Source organism: Merops nubicus, unplaced genomic scaffold, assembly GCF_000691845.1.
Source record: "Merops nubicus isolate BGI_N331 unplaced genomic scaffold, ASM69184v1 scaffold23818, whole genome shotgun sequence".
Classification (NCBI taxonomy): domain Eukaryota; kingdom Metazoa; phylum Chordata; class Aves; order Coraciiformes; family Meropidae; genus Merops; species Merops nubicus.
This window is the reverse complement of record NW_008625429.1, coordinates 19554-33897: the sequence shown is the minus strand read 5'-3', so window position 1 is coordinate 33897 and position 14344 is coordinate 19554. Positions and strand designations below refer to the sequence as shown.

Here is a 14344-nt window from a genome sequence, read left to right as displayed (position 1 = left end):
GTTCAGGCCCGGATCAGCCTGTGATTTGTTTGACAGTATTATAATACATTGTGGCAAACTGATTTTTTTTCCCTTTATCAGTGTCATGAAAGGTTCAAATGCCATTGTCTTGCAAGTGTTTTGAAATGGATACCACCCATCATAACCATTCAGAGTGTTAGTTAATTCCATTGTTCCTGAGTTTTGAAATAAATGAGAGGAGGAAGAATAATTGTGATTACATCAATGTGATGGTAGACAAATGTATCCCAGTTTGCAAAATTAGTCTTAAATTTGACTTGGGATAGAAATTTTCTGGTGTTAAGGTTGTCTTTTCACCTATTAAGTGTTTGCAATATATATTACTATCACCCAAAACCCTAATAAAGATGTAATCTTAATCACAATAACAGCAAAACTGTGGTGAAGTTTATACTAAATTCAGAGAATTGGGATGAGTAACATAGCACCATTCAGTGAAGGCTGGAATTAGTTGGTATAATTTCACAGATCATTTCTAGAGAAGTCCAGAGAATGTCTCTGAAGTCCCTAAATGTTCATCTACTTAATCACTACTGATTTTGGTTACATACAGTGAAAAATGAGTTTCAGTAGAAATGGTATAGAACTAATACACATCAGTGGCCAATCCGTTTGGCTCTCATGGAGCTGAAGTGGATTTTGTAAAACCTGACTCCGGAAAGATGTAGATTCTAGATGGCAACCCTACAATAAAATCTCTGTACTATGCTATGCAGAAATGCACTATTCTCCATATAGACACAAATATAAGCCACATGTTTTAGGGTCAAGGCTGCAGTCCCTCTGATATAATGTTGAGCACATCTGATACTGAGAAAAGAATTATGTTGTGGTAATACAAAATGAAATCAACTCTGTTAGGCTTCCACACCTAGAAACTAGAATGGCTCTATTGTACCTAGAAGTGAAGCTAATGTAATATTTACAATGAAAATTAGATATAAAAATAGCAATAGTCTAAAAGTATAAGATGAAAGTTAGCATCAGGTGGTGTTAGACAAATTGTCCCAATCACATAATGCATCCAAAATCACAAATATGATCCTAAGACAATGAAGTGATTGACAGTTGACAGTTTGTGTTGTCATTGTGCTTTTTTTCTATAGTGACTAATAATTTATTTCAGACTGGCTTTTATTTCGTTCAGCTGCTTGCTGAAGCCAGTGAATAGTGGGTACTGATGTACTAGTAAGATCTGTAGCCACTTATTGCTGAGGCTATCCACTCGACATGTGTGTCCACAAGTAGCTGAAGAAAAGGGAAGCTGAACAATTACCTGAAGGAAACTTTTTTGCAAACGCACAACTAGGAGCAAGTGTGTACCTCTAACAAACCAGTAATTTGCAACTGGCACATTTTAAGGAAACATGAATACCTTACCCTAGCAACAGTTCACCAAGTTCAAGTGAACCTCTTGGACATGCTCAAAGAAAAACATGGCTGCTAATTTAAAGTGCAAAGCACAAGCAGAAATATTTTGCAATGAGTTAGTGAGTCATATTTTCCTCATAAAATTGTTGAAACCATTGTGCCCAGAAACAACTAAATATGTGACTAGGGCTGGAAAAGTTTAGCCATAAACACAAACAGACACCACTTTTTTTGTTTGTAGAGGATGAAGGTCATTTGGCTTGAGGAATGTCCTAATACTAACAAAGACAAAGCAAAACAGGCAGTTTGAGTGTATTCACTGTTACATAGAAGCTCCAATGTTTGGCCCTATGTGTCTGGGTAACACTGAAGGTTAAATGCCATTAGTCTATTATGGCAAATCATTAGAACAGGGATAAGCAAACAGAATCCTTTCATTTGAAAAAAAAATATTCTTTTGATTTATATTAAAAATACATTACTGAGAACCTGAAATCTCAGTCTTACAAAACTGCACATATTAAAGTATTTGAGTCGATTAGTAGCTGGCAGTTTGGAGGTCTGTGTAAAACTCACAAGCTTTGTAAGACTTTTTCAAGACTCTTTGTTTTTTTCCAGTAGTTCAGTGTTTCTGTTGCCCCTGGCAATAGACTCCTTCAGTTTGGCCTGATATTTTTGTGCTCTACATATACCAGCCTCTAGCAAGCTACTGTGTTCACATGCTGTGCTTTTGGAGAAGATTAAAAGAGGGGAAATTTCTCTGCTCACCAGGGTTATAATCCCTGTATTTATGAGATTTGGAGACATGGGCCTACACAGCAGAGGTTGCAGGTTGGAAACTCAGCTTTGTCAGGGGTCCTTGCCTGATTTATTTCTCGAATCTGAGATGTCGCCAGATGCTTTTTCTCAGGGGCAATTGTAACGTAGCTCAGCACTTTTATACAGACTCTCTGGCTAGCATAATGCTCTGTTTAAACAACTGCATTTATAAATCTTCCTTAAAAATAAAATGTTGTCTTGACATCCTGCTTATGGTCTTCTGCTCAGAAGTGTGAAATGGGCTGTAAGATTTCTGGGTCGCTGCAAAACATATATATAGGTGTGTACCAAGTAGTATTTGACTTCGTCAAAATAATTTCAGAGTAAGAAAGATAACCCTTTTATTGGTGCTTTCCTAACATTATTTAAATTCTCTTAATTCTTATAAGAGGAGACTGAAAATGTGCTTGTGAATCGCTTCTGAACGTAGCTATGCATTACAGCAGAACATGACACGGTCAGTGGCCTTGAGGACTGAGCTTCGTGCAGTTAAAAAAAACAAACAACCCATGAGAATTTTTAAATGCTGATGGCTCAGTGCCAGTGAGGTCCCATTCATCTCTCATGTCTACTAATTTGCAGCAGTGTATCTTCTTGAAGTCCAGAATTGTATTTGATTTCTAAAAACATGTGGCAACAAATCAAGTGTAGGCAATTTAAGCAATTTATTTCTTTCACCAGCTGAGTTTTGGGGGTCTGTACATTTCAGCTTCATTCTTCACATGGAGAGTTCAGTACCACAGAGTTTTACTTTGTGAATCTTCTCAGCATTTTCCACTTTCTGTTGCCTGTCGAGGGTCTGCCTGGTTTTGTTTTAGATCTATGTGCTTCAAGGGCTTTCAGTCTCAGGCTTTAGGAGTCCTACAAAATTAGACAAGCTTTTCCTGCACATTATTCCTCCCTTTTACTCATGAACTAACTTTTGCAAATTAGAGAGCTGAAAAATCCTGGAACCTGAGTTAGCCTTGATGAGGGATGTGGTCAATAACCGTGAGGCTGTTCCTTTTATTTCTTCCTTTAACAGCTTGTTTTGCAATTACATTTTTCGGTGAGTTCATGTTTTTTTTCAGTCTAATGATCCTTTTGATGAAGTGACTGTTCACAGACTTATAAGCATCTGAAAACTAGAGGAAAGAATGGAAAATATTTCAAAACTCCAACTTACAAGTACAATCTTTGACTAAAGATGTTAAAGAGGCATCCTTTCAAAGCAAGAGAATCTAAGTGCTGTACAGTTTGATTAAAAGGTGATTAAGATGGACCTAAATTTTTCCATGTAACACATTTCTATTGATACTACTAAAGCTATAGACTCATGTGGACTTCAGCGCACTGATAGAAAACACCTAACTTGCCCAGTACCTCTTTTGGCAAACTAGTTAGCTTGCAAAGGAGGTAGCTGTTTGGCTCAAGCTATATCATTTTCACATCTTGTTCTAAGTTCAAAGATGTTTTCCTGAGCTTTGCACAGCCTGTAGAACAGGCAAAGAAATGGGAGTCTTAGACCTCAGCCCAGGGAATTGACTGAGTGTCTTGTAATGAAGTAGTCAGGTCTCACTGCAGGGTTTCTGCTTGAGGAAATCCATGACAACTTTTGTTACTGCCTAGGTAGATAATGATACCTAAAGCATTGTCACTTACAGTAATGCCCTGTGCTTGTAGACTAGCCCAGGATTAGAAAAAGACTCTCAAATCTCACTCCTCTCAGGAAGCATATTTAACCATTCAATCCTTCACATGCAGTCTAGAAAAGCGTTAGGTTGCTCTCCATGTTAGTGGCAGAGCCAGGAAAAGAGTCTGATCTTGACACTTCTGGGCTTCTAGTCTGACTAACTGTAGCCTTGCTGGTGGAATAATGTCAGGCATAGGGTTTGAGCGTGGATATTTCTTTCCAGTGTCTACTCAGATAGATTAAGAGCTCACTGTTCATCCGAGCACATTCTGTAACGTAGGACAAACTTGCATGGCAGATGTAGAGCTCTTTATTGGAGTTTGTGCTTCTCTCTACAAATAGATATTCCAGCTTTTTGTTTTACTCAGTTTTACTCATTTGTGGTGTTTACATTACACCAACTTGAGGGGGAAAGGAAGGGAATTTTTCTGTATATTAACTGTCTGGGTGATTTTCTACAGCTGCTTTGAAGGATATGTCTGGTACTTATATTGTAACTTGGATTCTATAGATAAATAGCAGAAAACACAATTCTCCAGAAAGCAAAAGAGTTTGACTGATGGAAAACAGAAGTGAGCAATCCAAGAGAAATTCTGCCAGAGGAGGAGCATGAACCTTAAATTTACTGTTGAAACCAGACTTCTGCCTTGAGCTTAAGTACCACACTCAGCCAGTTCTACCATAGACTTGAGTGTGGCTCTGCACAGATGCAAGGAGCTGCTGTTTGGAGCTGACTAAGTCTAGAGCTTAAGTATTGCTGGCATCCTTAATGATTTGGAAATACACTGATTGGCCTGAACTCTTTAAGCAGTGGGACTGTTGCAGGGGTTTTAAAAAATCAGAGATGTAGAGAGCCTGCATATTGAGGCTATTCTGGCCTTTACATAGTGAGTTTGTAAAATCAATCAGAAATTGAAGAGGGCATGAGAGATTTCATTTTAGACTATTCAGTCCCTTATTAATTGTATTATGGATGGCAGCAGAGGAAATGTGTATAGCAGACAAGTCTTTTTCTTGTATTTAATCTACTGTCTGTTGTTCTGACTTTCCACTTCCATGCAGCTCAGCACTTGCAGCAGCACAAGCATGAACTGCCAAGAAGGTTTTGACTCATCTGTTTTTCTGTTTCTTTCAGAAGCTGATAGACTCACTGACTGGCAGTCATGTCGGTCAAACTCACATTTGTCTCTCCTGGTGATGGGGGTGGTATCAGCAGGAGTTGTTCCTTCACTGGATTCAGCACTGTGCAAAGCAGAAAGTTAGCGTAAGTAACACAAAAAGAAAAGCACCTGATCATTTGGGCAACAGATACTGTACTGTGAATATAATTTTTAACCTAATGCATCTGTGTAAAAGTTGTTCCTTAATTTTTGTCTTAAAACTACCGAGTTGTCATGGTTCACTGATATGTATCTATGCATCACACCATACTATCTTACTGAGATGCACACTGTCCTTAGAGATGGCTGGATTTCAGAAGTTATGTATCAAACTGTTAATAGTGTCCATTTCTTCTAGAAAAATGGAGGGCTGTGATCCTTCCTGCTAGCAGCCCAGTAGTAACTGATGTTTTTGGACTAAAACCTTCTGAATAGTTACGGTAATCGAGATTCTCATAGACCTTTAAAAAGATGGGGATGTTAATGGTGAATCCTGGCAAAATATGCAGCTGAACCCAACTCAGGTTCTCTTGGAGTTAAGCAGAGCAGCATTACAGGAGAGGAAGGGCTGCTTTCTGGCAGTGCCTCAAATGGGGGGAAGGGAGGAATATGAACAAGCCGAGAGGGCCACTGCAAATTCACTGCTGTCAGTAGCAGCTCAGTAGGATAGCCAAGGCTGCAGGTCAGTCTTCCAGTCTTCAGTCAGGCTCTGTAGTCGCTGAACCATCCTGCACTGTTTTTCCCTTTTTGCTTAACATAAATTGTTTTGTAGCATTGCTCTATGGAGGTAACTGTGCAACTTTTCCACTAAAAGTGCTCCTGTTCTTCTGAATTTAGTGCTCTCTGTATGGCTTGTCGAATCCTTTTAGAAGATGTGATATATAAATGGAAAATTAATAGAATCTCTGTCTTCCAATGTGTGCTAGAATAATAAGAAAGTGAATCATTTAGCAGTATCATACAGGGGTATTGGAAAGTATGCCTCTAAAAATATTGTACTCAAAAAAATCCCATTGTATATCAGTTAAATACCTGACTCATGTCATAAAATACTTTTTCAAAGAACCAAATGACTGAATTAACCTTTTAGTTAAACACAGCATGATAAAGTGTGAGCAAAAATTGTATTCCAGCTTGATTGTGATGTAATCAAGAAGTCTTATTTGAACAAAATAATTTGTTGTGGAAGCTGAAAAATATATTATACCTAGCAAAGATTGGACATCTAAAATCACTAAGATCTTGGAAAAAAAACACTGTCAATAAATTATATAAACAGACTTGAGCTCCAGTGCATACTGGGAGCTCTAGCAGTGGAAGGATCTACCAGGAGAAGTGTTGAAAAGCTGTTTCTCCAACAAAGAGAAGTCCAGCAGGGTAAGAATGCTCCAAACAGAAGAGTGCATATATCCCCTAAGATTATACTGTTACTTTTAGTTGCAAAGGTTTTCTAACCAAATGCCTCTCCTAATGCATTGTTTTATGATGTTGCTTTTCATTATTTAAGTGTTTAGACAGACAATGTTGTTGAGGAATCACTGCAATAAGGAAAATCTGTGTACTAGATACTCAGTCACAGCCCGGTGAACACCCAAGAGCCTTCCCTGGCATAGTGAAGACATTTTTTAATCACCGTTTCCTAACTTATCTCTCCCTTAGGCATTGTTGCAAAACACAGCAGGAGATTGCAGGGGCCCTCTGCAAGGTCTATCCAAAGGATGACACACAAATCAGGTCCACATGGAGATTCTTAAGCAGATGCTGAATATAATTTTTCATTTCTCTAGCAGCTTCCTTCTGAGGCTTTCAGTCGGACACACCATTTCATTTTTCCTCACAAGGGTCTCCACAGGAAGTAAATATTATTACTGCTATCTATAAAGTGGGAAATCTGATACTTAAATTATGAAGTTCATAAGGGAAAGTAGCAGTACAGATCTAGCTTTTAGCTACTGTCCATAAAGGCCCATGTCATCTACTTAACTTTTCTGAAATATATGAAAATGGAGTTCTTGACATCAGTGCACAGAGGACATGTGGGCTGCATCAGTCAGCAGGGCATAGTGAGGAAAATGGTGAGTTTTAAATCCCAGCCTATCCATATGCACTGCTTAGTTGCCACACTTTAACTGAAGTTAAAAATAAACAAAAATTAAAAAAAAATCCAGGAGTAATGTGGGCTTTTTAATTTCAAAAGATAGAATTATCTTACCTCTTCCATATGGTATCTTACTAATTGGAGTACTCATCTCTAGTATGGAACTGGATGCTGTTTCCTTCTTTGCATGAAAGGATTTTAAGTGATGATCCTTCTAAGAGACTCTTTCAACTGCAGTTATTGGCTAGACTGTCCCTTCCAGTGTTACTCCTGTTGAAACTTTCTCACTTCCCATGGAATACTCAAAGATTTATTATCTTACAGAAGAAAACAGTGTTAATATATGTTTCTAATATAAGAGTTATCTTCCTTGTTATAGGTAGCTTGATCTCCAAATGGTTTGGTTAGTATTACTTTATATTAAGCCTTCATAAGAAATTAAGATAATAATTGGGGTGAAGGAGTTAGATATCTAGTAAAGTTTGGCAAGCCCTAATTTTATCGGATTTTTTTTTGCAGATTATATATTAAAAAATTGAGTTAAGTGGAAATTTAGTACCAGGATAATTAGTTACTTGAAGGTTTCCGTAATAGTACTGGGGGCAGCTCTCAGGTGTGCTTGGCCTAGGATTTAATCACTAAGCTTAGTAATCTCCTTAGGCCTTCAGTCACATGCCTAGAATTTAAAACAGCCAGTGGCTAAGCATTAAGCCTGTTGACGTTCATAATTTCTCCAGGTGAGATGAATTTAGGATAGAGATTGTAAAGAAGGTGGAAAGGTGCTCTGGGAGCAAGCAGTTGACTTGGCAGAATAAGCAGCTTCTGTAGATAATGTTATTTTAGAAGCTTGACTTAAAGGGAGTATTAATAAAACTATATAAAACCAATGAAAACTTAAAGGAGTATATAGCTAGAGGTAAGCCAGGGAGGAATCTGACAATGTGAAAAAGAACCCCTTGCAGTGAGCTTATTTTCTGGTTTAAATGTTGTAGAGATAAGTAATGGCTGGGGGTGTTCTAACTCTTTAGTGTAGCACAAAAAGTCCTGTGTGTGGGACTTGTGTTAGAAACAGTATTTAATTTTGGTTTTTCAGTTGCTTTTAAAAGTAAGTGAGGTGTTAGACTCTGAAAAAAACACCTTGATAATTATATCTTGTGTGCAATCTGGGCCTGGTGGCTTGTTTTTCTAAAATGTGGTAGGGCTTCAAGCTGTCGTTTAAACTGGTGTTGAATGCGGACAAAGAAATAGCTATTTCTAAAGCATTTTTTCTGTTACTTTGATCAGTTAGACATTGAGCACATTAATAGTTTGTTGCCTCTTTTTCCTGTATTTCAGATGAGAGTCAGAATAGGACTGTCCTTGTCCTGCAGTGTTGCTTACTTGACTAGTTCTGTAGCTGACCCAGCCACTGGTGTGCCTGTGCACACAGGAACAGGGCTTTAGCTGCCTGCCATGCATGTCTGTGAAGACAGCTGCTAGCAGTATGAACATTAACTTGTTATTAACCTGTTATAAAAATGAGCTTTTCTTTTTCTTGCTCGGTGCCATCACCACTCACCTTTTCAAAGAAGTGTGGAGCTTTTCTTTATTTAAAAACGATGAAAGAGAATCACTGAGCTTCTCAGAGTCTGTGTCAGGCTTGGAGAAGGAGATGTTTCTTATTGAAATTATTATTGTTGAAGTTACAAAAAACCTTGCAGCTTTTCTGCACTAGGTATTTAGGGCAGGGCCTTAGCTTTCTACTGTTATCTGTGAAAGTATTCTTGGTGTGTCCAAGAGCTTTGTTCTTCTGAGTAAAGGTGTATGGGATCAGACGGGTAGCGTGAAACCTGGAAGTTTTGTGGGTTAGGCATCTCTTTTCTCCTAGGCAATGGGTTTTGCATCTTTGCCATATTTCTTTTCTCTTTCTACAGAAAGTCTCTCAGCAGAAGTTCGGTGAGATCAAGAATGTCACTGAAATCCTCTAAAGCTTATAATTCCCTGCAGAAGGGAGCAGTCATCTGGGACCCAAAGCCACTGCAGGTGAAGAAAATTTTTGAAGCTTTGAAGAAAGGACTTAAGTAAGGACTTTTAAAATATTGTAATTTGCCTTAACTAGTCATGCTGCTTGAGTCTGTGTATTGCTATTCTCTGTCTCCATCTGGCATCTCTAAATATATGAAGTGACTTTCCCAGACACTGACTTGGGACCTTGTAAAACAAGTTTAATTCACTCCCACACAGTCTGCTTGCAAACAAAGTGCTCTGATGTTTTTGTTTGTTCCTAGTTTGTTACATTTATCTAAGAAGTCAATGACAGGTAGAACTATGTGGAGAGATTCTCCATCTCTTGAAGAGCAACTGAGCTCTCTTGAGGAAGGGAGGCTTTCAGAGCATGCAGGGTGGCAGGCAGGCAGTCTGCAGATTAGATAGGCACGGGGCAGCCAGACCTGAGCGGTGACTTGCAGAACGTTTCTGGAGAGGGAGCTGTGTGGAGTACACTTTGACTCAAAAAGCTGGCTTAAAACCAAGTCTGAAAGTGAGGGTTTGCCCTGCAAGGACACCGTGGGTCATGAACCATTTCTACTCTCCCTGTTCTAATTAGACAACACTTAAAGAGTTAGATATTCTAGGTTTTATTCAGTGTTCTTCATTTCCCTCTTTCTTTTAATAGACTTAAGCTCTGGGGTTCGAAAGGACTCTTTCATCTGGGTGACTTGTAAGGGAAAAGTCTAAGCAGATCCACCTGAAATCTTCAGCTGACTTGAGGTGATGAAATAGAGCTGTAGTACAACTACATCTCTTATGGCAATGTAAATAATGTCATCTTGCTTTAAATGTAGTACTTTCAAAGTCTTTATTATAGTTGACTCACATTTAATGTTGCATCAGTACAGACTCGAGTGAAAAGGCTGGTCTGATTTTGTCCATTGTCTCTACCTGGCAGATGAGGGATGTATGCAGCAGACATAACAGAGATCAAAGGATGGACTGACAATCTGAATTTAGGGTATTCTGGCTCTGAGGAAGCTGTCAGTTGCCAGCTCGAGCCTCCTATGAACACAGATATTATTCAGTGCTGAAAAGGCAAATAAAACATGGATGAGCTTGCTCTCATGGTATTATAGACCAGAAAGGAAGTTGTGGGAAGTGCTGTTTGCTTATTTTATTATATAAAAATATACATCATAAATCATTACAGTTGAGGTTGATTGGCCTAGTCTGATATCATAGGAACTTCATTTACACCCTGAAGTTGCCATCAGAAGATAAAATACAGTTCCTTGGATTTGTAAACCCTGTAGCTCTTTCTACTGGCATCCTGATAACTAATGGTTCCTTTGTGTTTGTTGCTGCTGTCGTCAGAAATTTGCTACTGTATTAATTCTCATTGTAGTTTTTCTGAAGCAAAGAACATAAAACACACTGTAATAACATACTGTAAATGCAGATGTGTCACATTTTTATTCCAAGAAAAGACTATGAAGTCTCACCCCTAAAAATATCAGTCATTGTCTTATTAGTACATTTAGATTTAAAAGAAATAATGAAACTAAATATTTTTGCAGAGTTCAGAATTTATAAGAGCTTAGGGAGGAGAGACCATAAAGTGAATCAGAATTTGTTCTCAGTTCTGCAGGGAATGCCATATGATCAGACTCCTGCCAAAACTGAGTAGCTAACTAATTGACTAAAGTAACCTACAGAAAACAACTGTATCAAATAGCAGTGCAAAGTCCAAATTTTAAGTAGATGCAGACCAAGTCTACTTGGTGCTGGAGTGACTTGAATTTTTAGTACTGAACATGTTTTACGTGCCTGTTTCTTTATAGCTATAGCAAGTAACTCTTTATCTGTTAACCATCTGGGTATCACTCCAATAACTCTTTATTCTGTTAACCATCTGGGTACCATTCTATCAAGCGTGCAATTCTAACATACTTAAATCTAAAAGTGATGAAGCTCTTCTGAAAGGGAAGTGAACGCCCTTCTGCCATCAGCCTTGGCTACTTCTGCACTGAGCTGTTAATAGATGGAGTGAAGAGCTGAATGCTGGAGCCACTGGGTGTCTTGGGGAACTGGTTTTGTAAAAGTATGAAAATGAACTGCATTAAAGCAAATGTGAAGAAGTGCAGCTGTATAAAAGGAAGTTATTTTGACTGCTTAGAGACTCTTGCAATATAGTACTTAGTAGGTGACTATTGTTGCCTTTTAAGCATAAGAGGAAAAGTTATCTAAGTCTGCTCTGTATTAAAAGCAAAGTTGGAAGAAGATGATCTCAGCAGAAGTAGTTTAAAGCCCTGAGGGAGCTCCTGAGGGACAGTCCTTGCATGCAAGCAACTCTGTAGAAGCCAGCTGGCACCAAGAGTTTCACACCTTGCAAAATGATTCCCATTCTGGAAAAAGCAGAGGTTACATGAAGAAATTGTCCAGCATACTGAAAGGTGGTATTCAGCTTTGTTGGCTGAAACACTGAATGACATGTGCCCTGCCTTACATGTGGAGGACTTCTGTGAACTTCATTTTGTAGTGCAAGTGTTTGATCTTGCAGTGGTTTGACTTTATAAGGTGGATTTGGTAGATGACGTTTTACTCCTCAGTAAGAAAAGGCTTACTCAACAAATAAGCTGATCCTTTACCTTACAGAAGAGATTCTGGAATGTCAAACAGGAATTGTTAGAGAAATCTGTAAAGGAGATCTATGAACTGGATTATGTATGTGTTAGGATAACATGTATAAGGATGTAGGAGAACAGTAAATTCTGTCCTCTTGTCTTCAGTAGTACTTCTAGCTCTACTGTTTTGCTTTGTTTTCCCTCACATTCCCAGGATAAAGCCTATCTTTCACCTCATTCATCTCTTTTAGAGTAACAGAAGCAAGAAATGGTGAATGTCTGAGTGCAGCGTGTGTATGTGTATGTACCTTATGTGGGAGCAGTGGCCTTCTTTATCTGCACTGTAGTCATCCACATCTTGGAGAAGTAAAAAGAATTTAGGAGGATTCCTAATTTACAGCGTCTTTAAATATTAGATAACAGCCACCAGCATCTGCTGTCACTCTTTGCATAAAGATGCTCATCTAGGAGTGATTGTACCATTTAGGACAAATATTTGTCTGTGGAAATTACCCTTTCTCATCTGTTGACACAAGTCCTTCTGTATAACCATTTGTATCTTTAGAGAGTAAATCAAAGTCTTCTAGAGACGAAATTTCTTTGTAACATTATGCTGAAAAAATATTTGGGGAGGTGTTATAATGAAAGCATCAGAAAAATGCAACACTGGGTTTTCTTCCTCTCCAGTGAGTACTTGGAAGCACATCAGGCTGAATTGGATTATCTTTCTGGTCGACACAAAGATACAAAAAGGAACTCCAGATTGGTAAGACACTTTTGATGTTAAATACCTAAATGGCTTTTAAAATAAAGTCACAAAAATGGATGGTCTCTTGTGGCTGGGACTCTCGGGGGTTTTCTAGATAAAGCACTGAAGTGAGATCCAGCAAGGCATTACAGTCAGGAATTTACCAAGAAAGTTAGCTCTTCATGTGTAAATGAAGCTTTGGGTTTCTCATTTTCAATACCCAGCAGTGCTCTTCAGGTAGTGTTCCTTTACTGGGATGACATCTCCTTGTGTCTGATAGTGACCAGTGCTTGTACCTGACTCTGTATGGACAGAAAGGATGATAAAGGTCAGGCTTAGTTTTCCATCACTGGTGAATGTGTCTTTGTAACCTGGATTCTGTCATGTTCAGAATTCCCTAGAGGTAACTTCAGCAACAGTGCCAATGGAAAGGCAACTTACAGATCCAACTTTGCCTTTCATTTTGGGTATAATAGCTAGTTCAGCGAGCTATTATACTCTCCTGTTCAGCCTGTGCTATTTCTTTTTCAGGCTTTCTACTATGACCTGGATAAGGTAAGACTATTGAAGATGAGATTAAGTGTTGCAAATAGGAAGAAAAATGGATGATGTGTCTACTGTGTTACTTAAAGGCCTATTTAGGAAATAATGTCTCAAGTCTCCCTCTTCCCCTCTTCAAAAGCAAATCCGCTCTGTGGAGAGATACATCAGAAAACTGGAGTTTCACATAAGCAAGGTGAGGGGGTTTATATCTTGTGCATTTACACTGCTATATAAGCAAACCATCTAAATAGAAAATACATTGATTGTAGTTTGTCTGAAGGGGACTAATGCTGGGTACTTTCTGAAAGCTTTTCACAGAAGGAGGAGATTTTTATTTATTTATTTTCTTGAATGGTTCTATTCAGGCTGAATGTTGGGCATAACCCAACCTGAGTTTGCCTGTGAAACCAGTTTACATACTCTGCCAGTTTATTAAGAAAATGCTGCTGTGAGAACACTTGTGTTCTCCCCACCTTCTCACAGTGGGCCAAATGAGCAGTTCTGTAGAGTGCACGTCTGCTGTCTGCCATCTGCTTCCAAAGGAGTCAGATCTCTCCTCTCACACAGCAAGAGTGTAGGTGTGTAAAGGTGTAGGTGTTTCAAGCTGTACTGAGGGAATAATTTTCCTGCTCCCCAAGTAGTTTTTCCCTGAACAAAGTGTTACTGTACTCATTGTCTTCTAGCCTGACAATAGCAGAGTCAGTTGTTTCTCAGTATCCCGTGTGTTTTTGCGGGAATGTCTGCAAACTAGTGCCCTCAGATCAGTCTGTAAAATGCAGGTGCTGCAGCATTCTGCAGTACTGTGATAATGGGATTTGGTTCTTTTTTTTTGCCAGGAAAGACTGCTGATGTTCCTTCCCAAAACTAAAACTATACCGGGGTAATTTTTGTTTGTTCTTCCCCCACCCCCCAAATCTTAAAGGTAGAAGAACTCTATGAAGCTTACTGTATCCAGTGCAGACTACGAGATGGGGCCACTAACATGAAACATGCCTTTTCCTTGTCTCCTTCCACCAAAGCCTCCAGGGAGAGCCTGGTGGAGCTTTACAAGAACTTCCAAGAGTGCACAGAGGTAGGAAATACTGTACATGTGTAATGAAACCTAACTGTCCCTTACCAAAGGAACTACTAGGACTTGCTGCAGGCTTTGTTTTGTTTTGTTTTGTTTTTTTAATGATGTGAGTTAAACTTTACATGTGAATGAACTGCAGGTACATAACGTGAGTACAAGTTTGTGAGATAAATAATGTGCAGACAAAGCTCTTGAATTCCATGCTCTTTTTTTTGCCCCTGCTCAGCTCCATGCATTCATGAAGA

General features: G+C 38.8%; 1 protein-coding gene across 1 annotated transcript in view; it reads left to right on the top strand.

Moving 5' to 3' along the window:
• Positions 1–5046: 5046 nt before the first annotated feature.
• Positions 5047–14344, top strand: part of FAM65C (family with sequence similarity 65, member C) — a gene marked incomplete at its 3' end in the record, with an annotated part of 28336 nt that continues 19038 nt past the window's right edge. The window contains exons 1-6 of the mRNA XM_008945683.1: positions 5047–5147; positions 9055–9201; positions 12424–12502; positions 13016–13039; positions 13167–13220; positions 13950–14099. Coding sequence (XP_008943931.1) covers positions 5047–5147; positions 9055–9201; positions 12424–12502; positions 13016–13039; positions 13167–13220; positions 13950–14099 — 555 coding nt within the window. The remainder of the gene's footprint in view (positions 5148–9054; positions 9202–12423; positions 12503–13015; positions 13040–13166; positions 13221–13949; positions 14100–14344) is intronic.